Source organism: Tenrec ecaudatus, chromosome 4 (assembly GCF_050624435.1).
Source record: "Tenrec ecaudatus isolate mTenEca1 chromosome 4, mTenEca1.hap1, whole genome shotgun sequence".
Taxonomy (NCBI): Eukaryota; Metazoa; Chordata; class Mammalia; order Afrosoricida; family Tenrecidae; genus Tenrec; species Tenrec ecaudatus.
In genome coordinates this window covers 204,090,175-204,112,811 of record NC_134533.1, presented here as the reverse complement: position 1 = coordinate 204,112,811, position 22,637 = coordinate 204,090,175, and the positions used below count along the sequence as shown (strand labels likewise).

General features: G+C 49.7%; 1 protein-coding gene across 1 annotated transcript in view; it reads right to left on the bottom strand.

Annotated features, from left to right (window-relative positions):
- RAD54L2 (RAD54 like 2) overlaps window positions 1–22,637 on the bottom strand; it is a 91,566-nt gene that overhangs the window by 33,647 nt on the left and 35,282 nt on the right. Inside the window, exon 2 of the mRNA XM_075547441.1 lies at window positions 14,204–14,387. Coding sequence (XP_075403556.1) covers window positions 14,204–14,333 — 130 coding nt within the window. The 5' untranslated portion in view covers window positions 14,334–14,387. The remainder of the gene's footprint in view (window positions 1–14,203; window positions 14,388–22,637) is intronic.

Sequence of the window (22,637 nt, the reverse complement as noted above, 5' to 3'; positions counted from 1 at the left end):
TTGGGCTATGCCAGTAATTTACTAGTCCCAACAGCACACTACAGCTTTGACAAGAATTCAGTTACTTTAACAATTAATGTTTCACATCACCTGGTCACGGTGCCAGTGAAAGACTGGAGACACAGGACAGGTATCCAGAGGCAGCAAGAAGAAGAGCGTTGCCAGGGGCTGCGGACACAGGAGGAGGGCCCACTTACAGCTATGGGGCTTCTCTTTTTCATGGTGAAAGGTTCTGGAATCGGACCGTGGTGGTGTGGCGGGCTGCCTGGTGGACTGCACCGCAAGGTCAGCAAGTTCAACTCTACCAGTCACTCCCAGGGACAAAGATAGGGCTTCCAACTCCTGTCAAGACAGCCACGCTTTGACACTTACTCTATGAGCCAGAATTGACAGCGTGAGTTTGGTATTTTGAGTTTGGTAAATGCACAACCTTTTGCGTATACTACAAACCAGTTAATTCTTTTAAATGATGTGCTTTGTGCAATTTTATAACTTAATTAAATATTAAGTGTTTCTACTTCCGGCTAAAACAGAATAGCTTGGGGAAAACAATACTTGCACCAAGAAAAACTATAAACATATCATCAACTAAAACAAAGCCAAAACATTTCCCTAGTGACTCACGAGCCCTGGGAGAACTTGCTGCAAATTACAGAAACCCAAACAGAAGGGAGAGCGCTGATAGGAGGGGGCCGTTGATGCTGGAGATGAGTGGGCAGCACTACAGACGCTGAGGCCAACAGGACTTGAAGAGCAGAATCGCTGAGACGGTGAATCAAGGAGACACCCCAGTACTCTATGGCCATTCTCTCTCCTCTCTTGGATAAGTCTGGGTCCCGGGGCAGAAGCTGAGAATCCAGGACACCCTGCCATGCATCAAACTACTCTCCGTGGCTCTTCCAGCCATAGTCCCCACTGTATGATGTGCTATAAGCCTGCGCTCCCCGGCCCATGGTTACAGCCCCACTTTGGAGTGAGCGGTCCATTACGTTAATGAGGCTGGACCAGGGCGGGGTGCATGTGAGTCACTTGCGACAGTCTCACTTCTGGCTCGAGTAAAGAGAGTTCCTGTGTGCATGCTCTGACAAATGCTCCCTCTGGCTCTGGATTCTGCACGTGGCTCGACACCCCGACCTGACTCGGGCCCTGCGTCAGGAACCTATCATCGGACCCGATGCAGCCTCTCCCTGGGCCTTTCGAGTCTGGCCAACTGATCTGGGACAGGCCTCCAGAATGATGTCTGGATTTGGGATCTGACGACCTAAGCAACGACTCGGGAGTCCTGGGAGAAACAGCAGCGAATCACAGGAGCGCAAGAGTATAGGTGGGAGGGAGGGCCATGAAAGTTAGAGATGACAGTGACAGGGCAGTTGAACAAGTTAGACATTAGGAGCATGTTTAACTCCCACTTCAGAAGCCGCTCTGGAGGATCCCTGATGGCATAGTGGGTTACACATTGTGCTGTGAACAAGAACCAGCTCTGGTATGGTCCTTCTAAAAGAAGGGATGTGTGCACACTGAAACAGAGGAGTGTTGCTAGCAGGTAAAGAAAATCGGCAAGTTTGTAAAATATGTAACAAAATTGTCACCATTTTAAGCATTTAATTCTGCGACATTAATTGCATTTATCATGTTGTACATTCATAACCACTATTTATTTCCACAACTTTTTTTCATCACTTCAGAAGGAAACTGTGAACACATTAAATAATCATACCTCCCCTATTTCTTGCCCCCCCTCCCACCCCTGCCATCTCTGGCAGCCAACCTCTAAGAGACTGTCTCCCTTTGGCTGCCTAGTCCACAGGTTCCGTGTGAGTAGCTTGGCACAATTCCAGTCCTTTTGTACCTGCCTCATCCTGCCCCTAGGGTCGGTCCCTCAGGTGGTACCTCGAGGCTTGGAATGTTTCTTCATCTCTTTCAGCTTAGACATATTGTGTTCTTCCACGTTGGCTTTCTAACTGCAGTTCTCTGTATGTGTCCTTATCACACGTCCCTTGTCTTCCTTCTTAAGCTTCCCTCCACCATTTTGTCCAGTGTTTTAGCAATTCTAGGATCAAGAGTAGACTTGATATCTACTTTGATATTTCTTCTGATAGCTACTTTGATCTTTTTCCTGTTTTGTTTTCCTTTCTCTTTTTAAATTGGGAGTTAATACATATATATCATTATAATGCATAAACCATACCATTCCATAGTTCAAGCACATCAAGCAGACTTGTACAATTGCCACCACAGTCAGTTTCCAAACATTCTTTTCCTTCCTGGACCCCTTGACGTCGGCTCCCTTTCACACACAAACCCCCAGCCCACCCCTGTACTGCCCCCACCACACACACACCAGAAACCCTTATTCTACTTGCCATCGCTGTCGGTTCATCAATCCTGAGTTTCATATCCCGAAAAACAGAAAAACATGTAACGCAAATTCAAGAGGGTGACCCCCACAACATGGACAATTCCTAATATGAAACACAAACAAAAATACAGAAAATGTTGAAAACCAGATCAGGTCCAGTGTGCATCCAAGGAGAGATCCAGCAAGGAAGTGTGCTTCTTCCACGTGGACTTCGTTGACATCTGTTTGGGGTTTTTTCTAACTCACCTTTTGAACTTTCTTTAGATGTGATGGTGCTTTTGATGCTGTCTGTACTGTTCAATGAGTAAAATCTGTTCCTGAGACAGTCTCTAAATTTAGGTAGGACATATCCAAGGTCATATTCTGCATCTCAAGGACTCGCTTTAATTTTCTTCAACTTCCACCTGACCTTAGGTATGTGCAACAGATGCTCTGTTACACAGACCTGGCCTTATTCTGGCTGATGATCCTGCGCTTCTACCCTGTCTCCCCCCCTCAGCCACAGTCCCCTCTGCCTGATGGGGTGCACGTGCACAGCCACCGTGGGTGCGGTGGAGAAGGTATCTGCAATAAAGATGTTTCTCTCGTGTGGTCTCCAGTTTCATTTCTACCACCAAGGCCATATTTTCCAACTACTGATCCTTCCTCTTTGTTTCCAATGTCCACATTCTAACCACCAGTGATTATCAATGCATCTTGATTGCATGTTCGATCCACTTCAGACTGAAGAAGTTGGCAGGATTCTTCAATTTCTTCATCAACAGCTTCAGCAGCTGGTGCATAAATCTGAATGACGGTTATATTAACTGAGCTTCCTTAGAGGCAGAGAGATGGTATCCGATCACATACAGCATTGTACTTCAAGATCTGAAATGTTCTTTCTGACCACTAATACTACACCGTTCCTTTCCGTCTTGTTATTCCTGGCAAAGTTAAACATGAACCATCCATGCGGATGAGAGAAAATCTGATGCAACTGAGTTAGGGGCTGGCAAAGAACACTGAGAGTCCCACGGCTGACAGGGGACACACACACATCTGTCTAAGAGCAAGGGCAGTCCACATGGTGCTGAGAAGTAAGAATGGCGAGGCTTTGCCTGTCACGGACTGTGAAAGTGTGCTCAGGAGAGACAAGTCCCTGGAAAAGGGCATCCTGCTCAGTAGAGAAGAGCATCAGGCAAAAGGTGGGGCTGCTCGCAGAGATGAGGGCTTGGAGGTTACAGTAATGGGCGAGGCCAGGCAGGACCAGGGGCTGCTGCGGAGAGTCAGAGCACACACCGCCGATGGTCAGGCTCTGCGAGGGGCCGATACTTTCCCCACAGGCGGCGCTGAGTTTGCATTTCCAGCAATGCATGCGCTAAGTCCTGCATGTCCTCACCAACACTCATTATGTCCATCTGCGCGGGGGTTGCTGGTCTTCAATGACAGCCACGCTAACGAGTGTGGAGTGGCCTCTGACTGGGGCTTCGATTGGAGCTTCCCTCAGCATCTGGATGGGTGTTTCCAGGGTTGGTAGGACCTGTCTGCAGCCAGCCCTTGAAGCCAGTCCTCCATACCCTGCTACAGAGGCAATTCCTCAGAGGCTAACAGTGGGGTATTGGGTGTATTCACATTGTTATAAAGCCGTGAGAAATGATTTAAAGTATTGGGCAGATATGGGGGAGGGGGGGATTTTACATCAAGGCCTTGAGTGTCTGCAGCTTCTGGTATCCGCAGCAGTCCAGAGACCTACCGCCGGGCAGCTACAAAGGGACACCTGCATTTGGATCTTTGCCCTCAGGTATGTTGAATACATGACAGCTTCACGGGCTAACGAAGTAAGAAATAAGAAACACGGGGAGCCAAGATGATCCTGACGAGAAGAGAAACGTGGAACTAAGTCAAAAGCTCAGCCTGTTTTCTGCTCAAGTCACCTGCTGCATCCTGAAGCTCAGTGAGGTGACTGACACGGAACAGGGGGGCGGGTAGTTCTAGGTCTTCCTCTTTTCAGCTGACCCTCCCTTTTACCAGCAGGATGTCCTTCTCCAGGGACTGGTCACTCCTGATGACGCCTGCACACGGGGAAGTCACAACACCATAGAAACCTGTACTGATCGAAATACCCCCCCCCTCGCCCCCGCAGGCTAGTGCGTCTCGGCATCCCCTCCATCCAGGCGTGTGTGCGTGGAGGGGTGGGTGCCGATCTGGCACCCTCGGGTAACTCGCATCCTGTCCCTGTGTCCTGGGAACAGAGACGTCTGGAGGGGAGATCAGGCTTTAGGGCAGAGTCTTCGGGGCTCGCCCGCCCTGGCTGCCCTCGAAGAAGGTCCTTGATGCTATGTCCTCGCCTCTCTCTCTCACAGTGCAGTCTGCAATTTTCTTTAAGACTTTTTCCATGGTAAGTCCCTTGACCTTCCTATGCCCTTCAAGAAAATCCATCAAGATTTCAAGATTACCCCTTTGGAATCTCACCCCCCACCCACCCCCACCCCCAAAAATAGTGGTGTTAACTTTCCGAGCTCCCCTGTCTGCCTTGGACTGAAGTCGCCCAGGGTCGCCCTGGGAAGCACCCCGTGGGTGGAGCCCTTGTCCTGTGTCAGGGCACGCTGACGGAGACCACAGAGGCATGTCAGCACCTGCTTGCTTGAATGCACCACCCATACATGGATGAGCTGGTGCGCTGACAGCGACACTTCACTTGCCCCAGGAATCCCTCAGTAATGACGCCAACACTTGAATTTTTCTGTCCTTCTGTTCTTTCAGGGTGTTCTTCCTTCTTTCCCTTTTAAGTTAGTTTCATTGGGCTATCATGAACGCATCAGTCGGTTCAGTAGTTCAACTGTGCCTGGTTTTCCAACTCCAGGTCCCCACATGCCATCATAATCCTTGCTGGCGTCTTCTCGCGCAGCTTGTTGGAACCTTCAGTTCAGCGTGTCTGACATCGTCACCTGTTCCTTTCACTCAGCAATTCTACGGGCAAGAAGAAACCCCAGTCTCTTCCGACATCCATTTCTTTCTTTCCTGTCTTCTCAATGACTTTGTTTCACTGCAACGTCCTCTCTGCCACCCCGCAGCTCATCAAGCTTTGGGTCATTAGTGGTCTCTATTCAGGTCAGAAATGCTCGCAATCACATGGATGGAGATCACCCACACTCCCTACTTTTCGTAAATATAAAATGTCACGCATTCAGTGAAAAAGCAGCAGATATGTCAAAAGGCAAGAAGAAACAATTTCTAAAAAAACAGGAGGGAAAAATCAGACAACAGAACCAGTGCTACTGCTAATCTAGATATTGCAAACTAAACTGACAAAATATACAAGAAAATAAATTAACAGATGGTGGATTTTATCCGATTGTGAAAAAAAATCAATGGGAAAGATGAGGCAAAATATATAACAAGAAATCCTCTGGATGTCCAACATTTTAGTCCATATACGCCGTGGCACATTCCACAGAGAATAAACAAGCAGCCCCGTGGACCGCAAGCAGAATGCGCAGAGCGCATCCCTACTGAGACGCAGTCAGTCACTGAGCACAGACTGCACCCATCAGCTGCTTAGCCTGGAGCTATCATCCCATTTTGGAGGGCGTCCTTTCTAAAAGGATTAAGCTGGGATGCAACCTTAGTCTCCAACTTACTGGAGGGTGTGACTTAATTCGCCCTTTGTTTTCCTTAGGGTAAGGCGGCTGAAGACCAAAACCACACCTCCATGAAGAGTCATCCTCAGAAGCGAGAACAGAGCAAGCCCAGGACCACTGGAAGAAGAGCTTCCGCGATCTCTGTCTGCAGCAGTGAGCAAAGGCCTGGCGACGGAGGCACAGAGCACAGAAAGGAGCCAGACTGGGACCAGAGGTGAGGGCAAGGGAACCGTGAGACAGAACAGAGAGAAGAGCAATGTGAGACAGACGGGAGGATGGACAGGGTGCGACCCGGTCCAAAAAGGCAGGGGCCAAGGGACATAGAGCAAAGACAGTGTGAAGCAGAGACGTGGCTGTTGGCTGAGGAGAGGTATTGCTGTGGACCAGGGACCATAACCGTACAGTGTACTGATCCTGACTGGTGGAAACCTACTGAATTCCCTAACAAAGCCCCCAAATTGTGAGCACTGTGAGCTCTTCTGTGTGGCCATTGCAGTGAGTTATGAGTGTCGTAGGAAAAGAGGAGCTGATACCAAGAATGATGATGACAACAAATGTGCAAATGTATTTGACACGATGGATGGATGGATGGATGGATGGATGGGGCCCATACAACTCTTATCACAACCCATACATACATCAATTGTGTAAAACATCTGTACATTCATTGCCCTCATCATTCTCAAAACATCTGCTCTCCACTTAAGCCCTTGGCATCAGGTCCTCTTTTTTCCCCTCCTCCCCACTGGCCCCTCCCTCATGAGCCCTTGATAATTTATAAATTATTATTTTGTCATATCTTTCCCTACCCGACGTCTCCCATCACCCACTTTTCTGTTGTCCGTCCCACAAGGAGGAAGTCACATGTAGATCCCTGTAATTGGTTCCCTCTTTCCAACCCACATTCCCTCCACCCTCCCAGTATCGCCACTCACACCACTGGTCCTGAAGGTACCATCCGCCCTGGATTCCCTGTGTTTCCAGTTCCTATCTGTACCAGTGTACATCCTCTGGTCTAGCCAGACTCGCAAGGTAGAATTCAGAGCATGATAATGGGTGGTGGGGGTGGGGAGGGGGAAGCATTTAGGAACTAGAGGAAAGTTGCATTTTTCATCGGTGCTATATTGCACCTTGACTGACTCATCTCCTCCCCTAGATCCCTGTGAGGGGATCTCCAGTGGGTAACAAATGGGCTTTGGGTCTCCACTCTGCACTTCCCCCTTCATTCACTATGGTAAGATTTTTTTGTTCTGATGATGCCTTATACCTGATCCCTTAGACACCTCGTGATCACACAGGCTGGTGTGCTTCTTACATGTGGGCTTTGTTGCTTCTGAGCTCGATAGCGCCTTGTTTACCTTCACGCCTCTAAGATCCCAGACGCTATATCTTTTGATAGCCGGGCACCATCAGCTTACTTCACCACATTTGCTTATGCAGCCGTTTGTCCTCAGCAATCGTAACGTGGAGGTGTGCACCCAATGATATTTTTTGTTCTTTGATGCCTGATAACTGATCCTTTCGGAACCTCATGATCACACAGACTGGTGTGCTTCTTCCATGTGGGTTTTGTTGCTTCTGAGCTAGATGGCCGCTTGTTTATCTTCAAGCCTTTAAGACCCCAGACACTATATCTTTTCATAACCGGACACCATCACATTTGCTTATGTGCCCGCTTTGTCTTCAGCAGTTGTATCGGGATGGTGAGCATCATATAATGCCGATTTAATAGAAGAAAGTGTTCTTGCATTGAGGGAGTGCTTGATTGGATGCCCAATGTCCATCTGCTACCTTAATACTAAACCTATAAATATAGGCACATAGATCTATTCCCCCATCCTCATATATAAATATATTTGCATATGTACATGTCTTTGTCGAGACCTCTGTAAGTGCCCTTTGCCTCCCAGCTCTTTCCTCTATTTCCCTTGACTTTCCTCCTGTCCCACTATCATGCTCCGTCCCCACCTGGGTTTGAGCAATACCTCTTCGTTACATTACCTTTGATCACACTCTACCAGGCCTCCCACACCCACCTCACCACCAATTTGGATCACTTGTTGTTCCCTTTTCCCTGGGTTTGTTAACACCACTTCCTTCCCCCCACCTCCCCTTATCCCATTTCCCCCCCCCCCCCCCAGAACTGTCGGTCCGGTGTTTTTCCTCCAGATTGTTCATCCAGCCTGTCTTATTTAGACAGACCTGGGGATATAATAACATGCACAAAAACAAGACAGAGCAAAACCAAGCAACAATATACAACAAAACAACAACAACAAACCACTGACAAAGAACAATACAAAACACAACAAGAAAGAGAAGCTTGTAGTCAGTTCAAGGATCGTTTGTTGGCCTTTAGGAGTGTTCTCCAGTCCAGTCTGTTGGGGCACCACACCCTGGCCCCAAAGTCTACCTTCAGCATTCCCTGAGACCTTGCCGCTCCATTCCCTTGCTGTTCCGCTGCACTACCCCAGTGCTTTGCCTCAGTGTGGTGGGATCAGGTTGGTCGGGCACAATTCCCACACTGTGTTTCCGATGGGTCAGTGAGGGGCGTCATGTCTCATAGTGGGGCTGGCCATGTGGTCCCCTCAGTTGCAAATTCTTTGACTCTTTTCTGCTCCTCAATCTAGGTGATCTTGTGACTTCGTCAGCCAATAGACTAAAGTCCATAACCTCTGAGACGAAGCCACATAGGCCAATGCGAAACTCTGCGTCGTGCTGTGGAAAACTATTTAAGGCACCAAGGACTCACCACCAAGCAATTAGCTTCGACTCGCGTCACCTCTACAGGACAGGGTGGAGCTGCACCTAGGACTGTCCAGTAATGTCAATCTTCACAAGAGCAGCAAGATTCATCTTGCTCCGGTAGATCAGCTAGTGGGTTGGAACCATCAAACTTGCAGTTAGTCTCCCAGACAGTAACTCGCCATGCCACCAGAGCTGAGCCACTAGTTAAAAAAAAAAAAAAAAAAAAGTCTGACTATCCAGAGGCTGCCCGGCCGTGTGGAAGCCCAGGCCACGGGGAGTGGCTGCATGTGTACGCCCAGAAGACAGAGCAGTTGAGTTCTAAATTCCCAATCAGCATCAACTGTCAGTCATGTGAGTCGACTTGATGTCTTGCCCAGCCACATCTTCAAAACTGGGCAACTGTCTGAAAGACCCCCGCTGAAGACCATCGCAGCCACTGCCTCCCAGAATTCCTGACTCACAAAAACAACAAGACTGACTCGAAGTTGTTAGGTTTTGGAGTAGTTGGTCACGCAGCAATAGTAACTGGAGCATTTTCCCTTTGGGAATCGCTATAGAAGGGGACAACCTATGCCAGGAATGTAGTGTCAGGCATTATCAGGGAAAGATTGCCTGCTACTCCTGTACAGAGCGACTAGCTCAAAAGCTCACCAGGCAGCTCTCCTGACCCACAGGGACGCTGGCAGTAGGAACCGACTCGATGGCCGCGGGTGGGAGTCTGCAGTTCAAGAGGACAGATCACATTTTCCTCTTTCTTTGTACCTAGTAGCCTTTGATTGCCGCGTGGGCTTTGTGAATGATACGCTGCAGAGACAGCAGTCTGTGCTTAAGAAGAGAGCACAATTACTCTGTGAACACCTTGAACTTGGGAGGCCTTGGTTTTCTGCTTTTCTTAGCATGGGTCTGTGAAAGGCCCAAGTGCTTCCAGGGCCCCGTGTGGCAGGCATGCCTGGTCTACGAGCCAAGGCTGGCGGTGTGGGCCTGCTCAGTGACACCGACCGCAGAAGAAGAACCTGCCGGTCAGGTTCTGAACGGGATGGCAATGCTACTCTGTTAACACGGAAGGCCACCGTGAGCTGGCATTGACCTGCTGGCAGCTGGTTGGTTGTTTAACCTCTAAGTTCTGTCTCTCCGCAGAGCTTGTAAGGGCTTGGTTTTAAGAGTCCTACATAGGCACAGTAGTTGAACAATCTTCAGAAGGAAATGGCAGGATTCGAAGTGTCTACAATGTATTGTTTGCAAGATCTATTTACCATTTAATAGCAAAACTAGACATACAAAGCAACTCAGGAGGAGAAAGCTCCTCACCAGGAGCCTGACCTCCACGGCCTGCAGCCAAGCCCTCTGAACTGTGAGCAAGAACACCGCGACACATCTCTGAGAGCACTGCAATGATAATACTGACATGTATGTGGCACCCGGGGTACTGTCACAGTAAGGACATCAAACTGCGGCCCTGTGTTTGGAATCCAGCCTCAGAAGGTCTTCGAGCAGACTGTGAGGAGGGCTAGTAGGGGCTACGGGGAAACTACTGGAAACTAGAGAAAAGCAGGCATTGTACTGGCGGCTGGTAGTTTAGCTGGCCTGTCACTTGCAGTAAAACAGATTACCGTAGATACTCTAATATAAGCCGACCCAAGTAGAAGCCAAGGTACCTAATTATTACCCGGGAAACCAGAAAAACTGATTGACTCCAGTATAAGCCTAGGATGGGAAATGCAGGATATGAATTAACACAGAGACCAGAGGGGAGAGATGGAGCGCAGCCACAGACACATCCTTACAAGTTCAGCTGCCGGCGTAAGTGAATCACTAAGGTGCTTCTGCGAATTGGAGCTGTCCACGTCATAGGACGGCTCTGACTGGTTAGATGTGAGTAACCATTCAAAGCCCTGCAGTGTCAGTGGGGCTTTGAATGAACAGGGGAGGAACGGCAATCACCCGCGAGATGTTATACCTCGCTGGGGTACCACTGACCCATGTATAAGCCGAACCCTAGTTTTTCAGCACAATTTTTTGTGCTTATACATGAGTATTTATGGTATATGCTGGGTGGGCCTGTAGATCTCGGTAATACTTACCAAAAAAAAAGGGAAAGGCCTCACTGTCATCCAGGCCAGGGCATGGCAGCACGGTCACCCCGGGGCAGCTGGCGGCTTTGAACTGCTGACCTTGTAGACTGCTGCAAAACTTGTAAGCACTACATCAGGGCACCTCCAGGGATACCAGGGTGGTGCCGTGCTGACTTTCTCAAACAGCTTCTAGTCTACACCGCCACGAGCGAGGGAGCAAGGCGTCAATGTCCAGAGGGTCTTTATCCTCTGCAGTGACGGGCTGGTGCTCTCTGTAGGTCCTAGAATTCCCTGATTCTACACGGGCCACGAAAGCCAACAGATCTGCCAACAGGCCTGAAGAAGTTAAAAACACGCACAACTACCCTGACTGACCTTCACGATCGTCTGGGAAGCCAGTCGGAGGGAAAGAGGGTAGACATCATTAATAGTAAAGATTTAAATGAAACATATGTCTACAAAATGATATCTGAGAGCAATGGGACTAACAGCACCTGACTAATCCAAGAAGCAAGCGAAGATAGGAAGAAGAGAAACACACACACACAGAGAGAGAGAGAGAGAGAGAGAGAGAGAGACAGGAAGGGAAAGGATGGCACATAGCAGCCCTCGTGCAGAGGTGACCTGTCCGGGAGCAGTAGGTACTGAACAGCACTTCTGGCATCTGTGTCCTGGGGACCAGGCGCACCGCCCCAACTGTGACAACCAAAACCACCAGACGTCTCCGAGGGAGCAAAATCACTCCCGGTTGAAAACCACTGGTTTTAGCAGAATGAAGGCTAAAAATAGTAAAGAAGCCAAATCATTTGTAAACAGTTACACATTTTTTCAACCCATCTGACGTCCTCGCTGAGTGCTGCAGGAGAGCTTAATTTAAACTCAGCGTCACAAGGGAAGATTTTGGGCCATCTCTGCCACCGGGCAAAAATTCCGGCATGCCTGGCCCGCACAGAGAAGGGGCTCAGAGTCACAAGCGGAAAGAAGAAACATACACTGATACTGAGAAGATCACAAAGTGAAACCTTCATTAGCCAAGGAAAAGGTATGAGCAAATGCAAAACTTATGCTCGGCTCTCTGGAAATCTGACAGACGAGGTCCAGTCGGTAAGAATTTCACAAAGTTTCTTTTAAAGCCACGTTACTGTCAAAGACATTGAGAAAAGCCATGTTTCCATCTTTAAAAGGAGCCTTTCCTGTGTCTTCTTGAGCAAGGAACTGGGAGCTTGGTCGCTCAGACCCCTGCCACGCTGCAGCAGAAAGATGAGGCCATCTGCTCCTGTGAAGACTCACGGTCAACCGGCCCTGAGGCACCTCGTCTACCACCCACCCGGTGGTGGTGGTTTTCGGCTGGGTTTTCTGTCCTCTTACTCCCTCACAGTACAAATCCCAATCAACGCTGGGAAAGATGACTTAAACCGGCCACAATAAAATGGCAGATTTCTTTACAACAAAGAACCCCATGAGCAAAGGTAAAAGACAGGCTAGAGCAGTGGTTCTCAACCTTCCTCAGGCCGCAACCCTTTCATACAGTTCCTTGTGGTGGCTGACCCCAACCATGAAATAGTTTTCATTGCTACTTCATCACTGTATTATGAATCAGTTGTCCAACCTCCAAAGGGGCTGCGACCCACAGGTCGAGCACTGCTGGACTAGACACTACTTACATCACAGAAAACAAAAGATCAGTGTATCCATAATATAAAAGAACACCTATAAACAAGAAAGACTTCGTTGCCACCTCAAACAGCCACACTGCCATCACTGCTTGGAAGATTTGAGTTCACCCTGACAGTGGCCCCGGCCTGACGACCCAACTTTGTGATCCCATCAGCCAGGAGCGCGCGCCTGCTCGCTGCCCCACAGCAGGAGGGGGCGTCCTGTGGAGTCCCTATGGGTGAGTTGCGAGGCTTGTCTTTGTGACTTCTGAGTCATGTGCTGTGTATCCCCCCCTCCTGTGGAAGAGCAAGCCCACACCTCGTCACCCCTCACATCAAGGCGGGAAGCCCCCCTGGCTAGACAGCAGAAGGCAGAGCAAGCAGCGGGCCATATCCAGGAACAGCTGCCGCGCGGCCCCCACTCGGCAACCCTGGGCCAGTGTCCTTCAGGCTCCAATGAGCTGGCCGTGCGTTTCTCAGGAGCTCCCCTCCCAAGCTTAGCTCCAGGGCCTCTTGACTCCCTCGTACAGATCTTACGTAAGGGGAGACGGGACTAATGGCATGTGTTCTTGTTTAGTCCCCTCAGTGTGCGTGGTCCAGACATGAGAAGAATAAAAAGGAATGAGAGACTCGGCCATTTGTGCTTGGAAGCTCTGGCAGCACGAAAGCACGGTGCTTCTTCCACCTGCCTTTCCACAGCACGGGGAATAAAGTGGTTGCAGACACTGCAGCTGCCTAACGCTACATCACCAAGGGGAGCTGTGTCAATCCGGGCGGGTTTCCTGCCCTGCTTGGGGGCTCCAACTGGCAGCTTCCCCTGAGGAGGCCCGAGAGCCACCCCTGGCATACCCAGGGAGCCTGGAAGCTGAGCATGAGAGGACAGCCAGACTCCTACACAGTACATGCAGGGCAGCCGGCTGGTTCCCAAGCCACATGGCAGGCAATTAGCTGGAGGAATGAGAACGGCATGGGGAGAAGAGGATGGAGGAATTCAGAGGGTATCAGGGGTACATGTTCCTGAAAGCCCCTTCACACCACAGTGCATAATGGTGCTCTAAGACAATGGCCCATTCCATTAGGACAGACTGTTATAAATAGACAAACACGCTATTTTCAGTCAGTAGGACGCTTACAAACAACTAAAGCCATGCCATGAAAGGCTGCGATTAATTGAGAAACCCTGTGGCCATTTGGCAAAGGAGTGGGCAAACTCAGCAAAGCACACCAGAGGGTGCAGTGGGTGAGCGATGGCAGAGTGCGTGTGCGTGCATGTGAGGTCACGGGAAGGGGCTGGGAAGCAGAGCAGCACTGCCCCGGGGGCAGGCCACGCTGTGGTCATGGCACTCCCTGAGAATCTCTCCTGGGGAGGGTGGGGAACACACACACACACACACACACACACCACCCACCACCCACCCCCTGTGGGCGCCATCCAGGAAGCTCATGGACCAGTCACAGTTGTCCCCATGTCTAGGCATGGCCATCTAAAGGGTCCACAGCAGCCAAACGACAAATTCGCATCGAGAGGCTCTGCCACTGACACACACACACACACCCATGTCAAACACCAGAGTACAGATCTTCCCAGCACTGAAATGAGACTTCTAGGAAGAAGCAACAATTCCCTCCTGAGAATGGTCACAGGAGTTCTTGGGGGGTGCTGCCCACCAATGGCCGGCCTGAGGAACCCAACTGGAGACACCATGCTCTCACAGCCCAGATGCTGTGACACTGTCACCTGTCACTCACCATCCAGCAAATCCTCCTCGTCATCATCCCTGTCGTGTTCCTCCTCCTCCTCCTCCTCCTCTTCCGCATCCTCCAGCTCCACGTCCGGGTCCAGGTCCGGGTCGCTCCCCGAGGCGGATTCGTCTGACATGGCTCCCAGAGGTCCTCAGTGGGCATTACCGACTCATGGTCCACGCCACGGAGCCTGAGGGGGGACAAGAGGCGTCAGCATCACCGCAGGCTCCTTCAGAAGGCAACCATGCCGAGAAACCACCAGAGCTGAACTCCCGGGAGCTTTGCTGAGCAAGGCAGGCTAACCTCGGGAAGATGACAGCCTTGTCCATAGTGCACTGGTCCCAGCTCAGGCTTCACTGAACTGTGTGGACAGGACACCTTAGCATGACCCAAAAGTTAACTGCACGTCTCAGCGCCCCCTCACTGCAGCCCAGTGTGCATAGTCTGCTTCCTGAGGGCCAGCCTCTGCAGTACTCTAGACGCAGGCAGTACTCTAGATGCGGGTGTATCTAGAATCGTAGGGCTGTCCTAAGTGTGGGGGGCACCGCAGGAAAGTACTGCTGGGGCTAGGACGTGCCAGCGGTACTTTCTGAGACCTCTGGAGACGTGTGTTCCTGGAAGAGCCTGCAGCAGCAGTCCCTGGAAGTGCTCAGCAGACAGGGCGCATTCCTGCCACAGGAGGTCCACCTTCCAATCAGCTGACTGTTCACCCCCTAACATGCCTCCCAAGCATGGGTGGTGGACTGCCATGCCACTGTGGGCACCTCGTTCTTGGACCCTGCCCTCTCTTGGCTCAAGTCCAGCTCCATCGCTTCAAAAAGCCTTTCCCAGTCTTCTGGGACGAGGTGTACTCCCCATGGTGGCCCTGAGGGCTTCACTTGAGCAGAGACCTGGCATGGAGGGCTGCCCTCTGTGGCGCCCCCCTCCCCCCAAAACCAACAGTAAGGCTGTAAGAGCAGGGATTGGGTCTACGCGGCCTGAACCAGAAGGAGGCAGACTGTCCCGGATTCACACCCCGGATGGCTGACCTGCTCCCCTACTTGTCAGATGCTGTATTTGACCTGGACACTGGGAACCCAAGTACCCGAGACTCAAAAACACTGTCCAAAGAGCCCACATCTTCAGACAAGGTTCTCCCCTCACCACTAGAGAGTAAAGCAAACTAGTCTACACTCGATTTGATCACAAGGGGGTCACTTTTTCGGATTTCTCAGAAAAGGAAAGTCCCTTCCATACAGGAAGAACCAAGGAAAATGGTTTAAAAAAAAAAAAGACCAAGTACTCAAAGTGCCATTATAATTTTATAGTTCCTAACAGACAGAAACAGAGGGGTTGGGGTCCCTCTCTGTCCTGTCATTTTACTATTTCAGGTACTAAAAAGGTAATTTCTTTTTCAAGATAAAGAGAAGAAGGATAATCATGCGATAAGGTAAATACAAGGGGAAATCAAAAAGTTTGTGGAAATATCCCAATATCTTTTCATTACATTTTTCCTTGAAACTTTTGAAGCTTCCTCATAGAGCAAGATGTTAACATTGGCCAATTCTGCCCATTTTCCTGCATGTTCAAAGTTTTTATCACAAAATATTGGAGAGGGACCAACACAACATGGTTTAATGTTACATACAGATTTGCTAAATGCTGATCATTTCCGAGCGTGCGGTGAACTGCATGTCACAGTGAGCGGCGACTGCCAGGGGTCCTCACATGCACAGTAAGCCTTGGCCAGCACCGAGAGACCCCTGCAAAGTGCCACCGTGTCACTGGGCGTGCCCCCAAGCACAGCCACGACGTGCCCAGGAAGCAGTGACTTGGCTTGGCAGACTGAGGTCAAGACACACAGACTGCGTCCAGCGCGGTGCTCTTTGTAAAAGAAAGGAAATCTGGGGGCTGCTGCTGCCGCTACCTTAGCAGCCATGGAAACCCTTGCACATCTGACAAGGTACACCTTTCCATCTCGCCCTGGACATGCGGTGGTTAGGTAAGAGCAGCAAAAATACACAACACAAGCCCAACTCACAGCGAGCCTGCAGGGGGCCCAAGGGCTGAGCCGTGGGGGGGGGGGGGGTCGCTTCATCATTCTCCCTCACAGGAGCTGGGGGGTTTGAACCACCGACCTTGTGGTTGGCGGTTCAATGCTGACCCTACAGCGTCATCAGGGCTCCTTGGAACACATGTAGCACCTAACGTGTGTGTGGATCCCCATTTACTGCTTCCAAGGCTTCTAGTCAGCAGCAGTTTGGGGGAATCAAAAGGTCTGCGTGGGGTTTCTGGATTGTCCAGGGCCACAGCCCGAGCCCCTGCCTTGTTCACGGATCAGCCCCAGCAAGAACTCAGGCTGTCCTGAAAGTCCTTGCACCTCCCAAATGAAGGCTGGAACATCGGTCTCTAATTACTCCACACAAACTACTCCAGAACTGAAATCTCTTCCGGTCTAGGCAGTCTGAAACCGCTTCAATATTCTCTAGACATGAAGCAAGCTGGATCCTTTAGGATTGCTCGGTTAAAAATAACGACTGAGAGAGAGAGAGAGAGAGAGAGAGAGAGAGAGAGAGAGAGAGAGAGAGTGTGTATGTGTGTGTGTGTGTGTGTCCAGAGGGTTGTGTGTCTAGCTTCTCAGGACAAGCACAGCCAAAAACAGCTGTGTAGTGTCTTGGTAATGAAGTTTTTAAAAGTCAAGATCCCTGCACTGTAGCTGTTACACAGCATCTGCTAGGACAGAGAAGCAGGTGACCCAAAAATACAGAGGGGCATGTCCACTCCGCTTTCACCAAACTTGGTCAGGTCCCAAAGACCAGGTCGTTATGCAAAATTGGTGTTCTGAGGGAAAATAGAGGATGGCCTCATCACATCACAAATGGAGGACAGCTCCATCCTTATGTGACCCCAAGTTCTGTGGTGTAACTGCTAAGCCAAAGCCACAGGGGATGCTGCTCCACCAGCTGACCGCCGCTGCCAGCACGGCTCTCCCTGCACAAAGACCCTGCTGCTGCCAGGCATGCGTCCTCAGTGGAAAAACTCATGCCATCCGCCCACTGTGGCTCACAGCGACCCTGCAGGCCAGGGCAGACCGCCCCTATGGGTTTCCACAGCAGCAACTGCTTAGAGCAGTGGAAAGGCTCCCCGTTCTTCCCAGGAGGGGCTGGTGGGCTCAAAAGGACCTTGCGGCTAGCAGCCCCACCAGGGGCCCACCGCACCGGCACGGCCGTCCCAAGGACTCCCAGGCCAGGGGCGGCGGTGAGGGCTAGCTGGACTGCCTCCACTTGCTGCCAAGGCAGGTTCCAGAGCTTTGTAAGGATGACCCTGTGTCTTTGGTTCATTTAGCGGAGTTCAGGAAGGAAGTCATATTTCAACTAGATGTCACCACCTCCGAAAGTAGGATTCACGGCTGAATATTAGTGTGACAGTAATTCACCCGCAACTGCTCAGTGTCTGGAAGCCAACTTCCATAATCAGCAGAGGCCTTCTCTGTCATCAAAGCCGGCTGGAGATAAGTGTTTACCTTGCAGCCTGCTTAGCTGATTATCGTGTGGCTTTTATAGAACACTTTTTAATTAGCAAGTGCCTTCAAATAATCTGCACGCCTGTCATTCTGGAGAAAGAAGGAGGAAGGACAACCCCCTGGGGAGGAGCAGTGACAAGAGAAAGCCGTCTACACACTGCAAGTTAGCAAAGAGCTCCAACCCACCCCAGCCAAGCCCCTGCTGGCCGAGGCTAACGTCTGGCAACCACACATAGGATCAGAACAGAGACCCAAGGGGACCCGCCCCACCCCACTCAATGCCCTGTTCACGGCAGAGACCCCCTAACAGAAAGGGCACCCACAGCCTTATCAGATTTGGTTTCCCTTCTCTCTTCCACAGACCACCAGCTTTCTTGAGGAGACACCTTAACAAGGTGTGTTCTCAGCTCTTTAGAACGAGACCAAGGACTTGGGGAGATGCTGCCGTTAGGGACCTCCTTCAAGAAGACGGAAAAGGATGAAGTCGGAAGAGAGCTGGCTTTGGGGAGGGCAGCAGGAGGGTCAGCCACATTTGGTCTCTTAAAAGTTATAAACGAGAGAGACTCCAGGTGTGAACCCAGGAGGAAAGGCAGCCCCAACTGACAAACTTAGCTCTTAGCAGAAATGTCACACAGAAATGAAGAAAACAGTTGACAAGGAAATGAGTAAGTCTCCCCGGCTGGGTCGCCATTCCCCATGAAGCACTGCCTCACACACTCGGCTCTGCCTCAGAGACGGAGACTTGGCAAGTCATTGAGGGTGTGCTGTACCTTAATTGGGACTTATGTTCCTAAGAAGCAAATTCTGGGAAGCAAAATCTATTTTAATGAACCTGGAGAACTAGCTCTTAAAAAGAACTCTAAGAAAAAGTACTTTAAACAAGCAAATGTCCAAGCCCTAAAGCAACAAGTTAATAAGTCTACTGTTTAATATGTAATGTTTGTTAAAACAAAACAAAGAACTATAATTATGAAGAAACCCACAGCCAGGCCCAGTCCAGCCTCTTAGAGCCATCCTGAGAATGAAAGAAAGGTTGTTTTCAAGACAGACAAAGACATTCGTCTGTAGATTTACTCATTCGCTGGCCCTTAGAGACACCGTCCCCAGGGTGGTGGGGGAGGATGACACAGGAGGGAAACCTGTACACACACTTAGCAAAGCCTTTGTTCACCAAACAGCCCACAGGAGGAGAGGCCACCCGAGGCCCAGCGCCTCCCCACTGCTGTCCCTTCTCAGAGATGGCCTCACAGCTTCAGCAGAAGCCTAATCTAGCCTTAAAAAAAACTTTTCTAAATTGCCATTTCCTCTTAGTTTCAGTGACCTTGAGCTGCACTATTTCTCCAATTGATCTCAAAGCAATTTCACAAGTACAACTGATGCCTTTTCCTCCCATGAAAAATATAAAGCTCTGATTTTATGCTCCTATACTGAGTGGGGGTGGGGGGTGGACAGTAGGAAAAGTCTACAACTTTCAGCGACACCCCTTCAGAGACACACACGACCCAGAGAGCGATTCACTGAACAGCCAGCCAGTTCCTACCAGAATGCTGAAAGGTCCCACTGTGGAGCTTCACGGTTATTTCAAAACACCTTCCTGTACAAGGAGAAAACACCACCCTGGCCCCACCCAGTGTGTGCTTCCAGCTTCCGTGAAGACCAAACACCTGTCAATTACCCGTCAAATACTTTGAAACACATGTCAATTCACACAAGGCAAGCACAAAGCTAGACAAACAGTTTTACCTATTTCACTTGGAAAGAGAATGAGATGTTGGTGACACAGAATTTAACAGAAAATAAGGAAGGCAAGGTAAATACTCTCACTCAAGACTGAAGCCGTGTCTGATCCAAGATCAGTGCCAACCACAGTGAGGGACACTGCGGGGAGGGGGACATGCTTACAAGACCCGTCTAGAAATTCTACCTTCCAGCCACGTAGCCGCAGCTCTGCCCTAAGAGCTGTCAAGAGCCCATGGAGTCTCCCTCTTATTCCAGTCAGGGTGAGGGACAGACCTGGGCGAACTGCCAAGACCCTCAGGTGACAATTCCCAAAGTCCGGTCTGGGGACCCATGAGGGCCACAAAACCAAATTCGCGCACAGGCTAAAGATCATTCGTATCATGGAGCACAAAAATTTCCTGATACCATTCCAAATTTCACGCTGGAGCCAACCTTTTCCAAACTGCCGCTGGCCTGGGGCTAAGCACAGCAGCTAAGAAGACCCACTGCAGTGACCTGCGGGCATGGCCCCCAGGGGCGAGGGAGCAATCCAGAGGGGTACAACGAGACACTGACACTTTACCCTGATGTTGTGGGCTACAGTACAGTCTTTCATTGCTGGGGGGGGGGGGCAGTCCGAGTAAAAAAATATTTCGTTCTTTAAAGGGGGCAGGGAAGACCAAATGAGTCTGAGACTCTACTACCTCCATAAACGACACCACCTGTTCTGATCAGAACCACAACAAAGGGACCTTGATCGAAAGGGGGACACATGTGGAACAGAATCCAAATCCTCCGAGTTCACACTTAAAGGGCCAGTCGGGAGTGGAGGAAAACCAGAACTATTCCCTGAAGACATCCTGCAAACGGTGACCCTAAAGCGCACCACGCTCGCCTTTCCACTAAGTAAAAGCGTGGGTCATACAGCAAAGACTTACCACTGAGCACTGTACTTTTTTTAAAATCAAAACATACGAGACCAAATTGTCAGTAATTACTGTAAAACCAAGATGAAAGGGACCGGGCCGTGAAACCAGACTACTGGAAGGGAACCGTGCAGAAGACACTGAAGGGGAACACTGAAACAGTGGAAAGGTAGCCAGTCTCCGTACAGTCTAGACGATGCTCAGACGCGCTACAGCTACTGAATCAGACCCCGACTTGCTGTCTCCACTTTCACCACAAATATTATTCAACAGCTCTGTATCACACTCCGCTTGTTCAAATGCGTGATCTACCAACACACGTATGTTGTTCAACTCACGGAGACCCCACAGCACAAAGGGCTTCCTAGGGTGCAATCTTTACGGGAGCAGAACACCAGTTCTGTTCTCCCGTTCAAACCGCCCACCTTGGCTGTTGGGAGCTGAGCCACCGTACCATGCAGGCTCCTTACAAGTGACCTACATCGGCGATCTCAGAAAGAGAATCAGCCATCAAAGGCAGACTTCTCAATGACGAAAGTTCTTATTACATTTCTAAGTCAAGCTGTATTTTTCACCACTGAGTCTGTGTTGTCTACACACCGGACAATGGCCACAGGTTAGGTTTCTGCTTTTCCTCTCAAAGCACCCCTAGCTGCGGCCCTGCGTACCCGGGTCACTGGGTGACTTTGGGTCCACCCCAGGCATTCTGGAAGCAGGGCCAGAGCTCTGGAAGGGCCCTGCAAAGGATGTCCAGAAAGACTCGCTTCATTCTCTAGTCGGCCAGGCTCTCCTCTGAGAGCTTCAGACAGGGGCGAAGGCAGGGACTACGAGAAAAACCCTGTATAACACAGGCACTGCTGCACGACTTACACATCTAGATTCTGGAAGGTACACACACACACACACACACACACACACACATCAAACCCAAACACACTGCCACTTGGTCAATTCTGACTCACAGCGACTCCACAGGATAAGACAGAACTGCCTTTTGAGTAGAAAGTCTCATCTTCCTCCCACAGAGCTGCTGGTGGGTTGGACCTGCTGACTGTGTGGTTAGCAGCCCAACAAATATCCCACGACACTACTAAGTCTCTTCAGAATCACCTCAAACTCAAAGCCCCCGTGGACAACTCACAGCAAAGTGACCCTACAAGGGCAGGGTTTCTTCTGGTAACAGCTCTTTTTTGTTTTACTTGAAGTCATTTTGTTTTTCATTTGAGTGCTCTGACGTAGATGTTTCTATTTTAAAGACTTAATGTTTCTAGTATAATGCCCAGGGCCATTATGAGTCAAAATTGACTCAACAGCTTCAACAACAAGATATATTTAGTCCAAAGTGTGATGTAGTGTTTGTTGAAGAGCATTTCCTGTTGTAAAACTAACTGGTGGAACAAAATACCTATGTAGACCAACCCACAGCTGTCTATTAGAGATACCGCCGCCCTTCCTCCACCACATCCCCATATCCATCTCCCCCGTATCAGCTGTCACTGGAGCCCATTCCCGCTCATGCTGGAACCCAGGAGAACCAAACCATTACACCAGAGTTCTAAAGGGACACCATCACTCCCACCAGAATACCATGAAGTCAGGGTGAGAATGAGCTACTAGGACAACTAGAGAGATCTTGTAAAATCATCCTCCCAGAACTGAGAAGAGCGGAGACTAGAGACACACACGGAATGTGTGACTCCAAGGTAGGCTCCGTACAGGGGGCGGGGAGGTGGGGGAGGGTTAGCCGGTCTGGGCACAATCACTGAGGCAAACTGAGTATGAGCTGTAGGTTCAATAGCAGGAGGGAGTTTCAAAAAGCTCGTAGGAAAATGTAATTAAAAGATAACAGAATTTATTATTGAACTATGGAATGATATGATGTCTGGATTAGGTCCTAATAAAATGGTTTGAAAAGAAAGAGAAAAAAAAACACAATCTTCCCACAAACTCTTTGAAGCCCCCTTGTAGTTCTGTATCAATCTTAAATTTCCTGATTTTGATAATTATCCGGTAGTTACACAGAGAATGCCCTTTGGGAATCCACATTGAAGTATTTAGTCACAAAATAAATAAGCTTCTAAAAGATAGTTAGCAAAGAGGAGAATTCATTTTTCTGTTCCTAATTCTCCATAGACTTAAGCACTGGAGAAGTACCAAAATATCTTATTTCACAGTACCAATCTGAAGCATTAGCTATCTTCTACAGTAAATGAGTAACAAATTAATAAGTCCTTTCCTTCAAGATAGTGACTTAGGGTTAAAAGGCTAATTAAGCTTTCCAGGACCCCCCAGG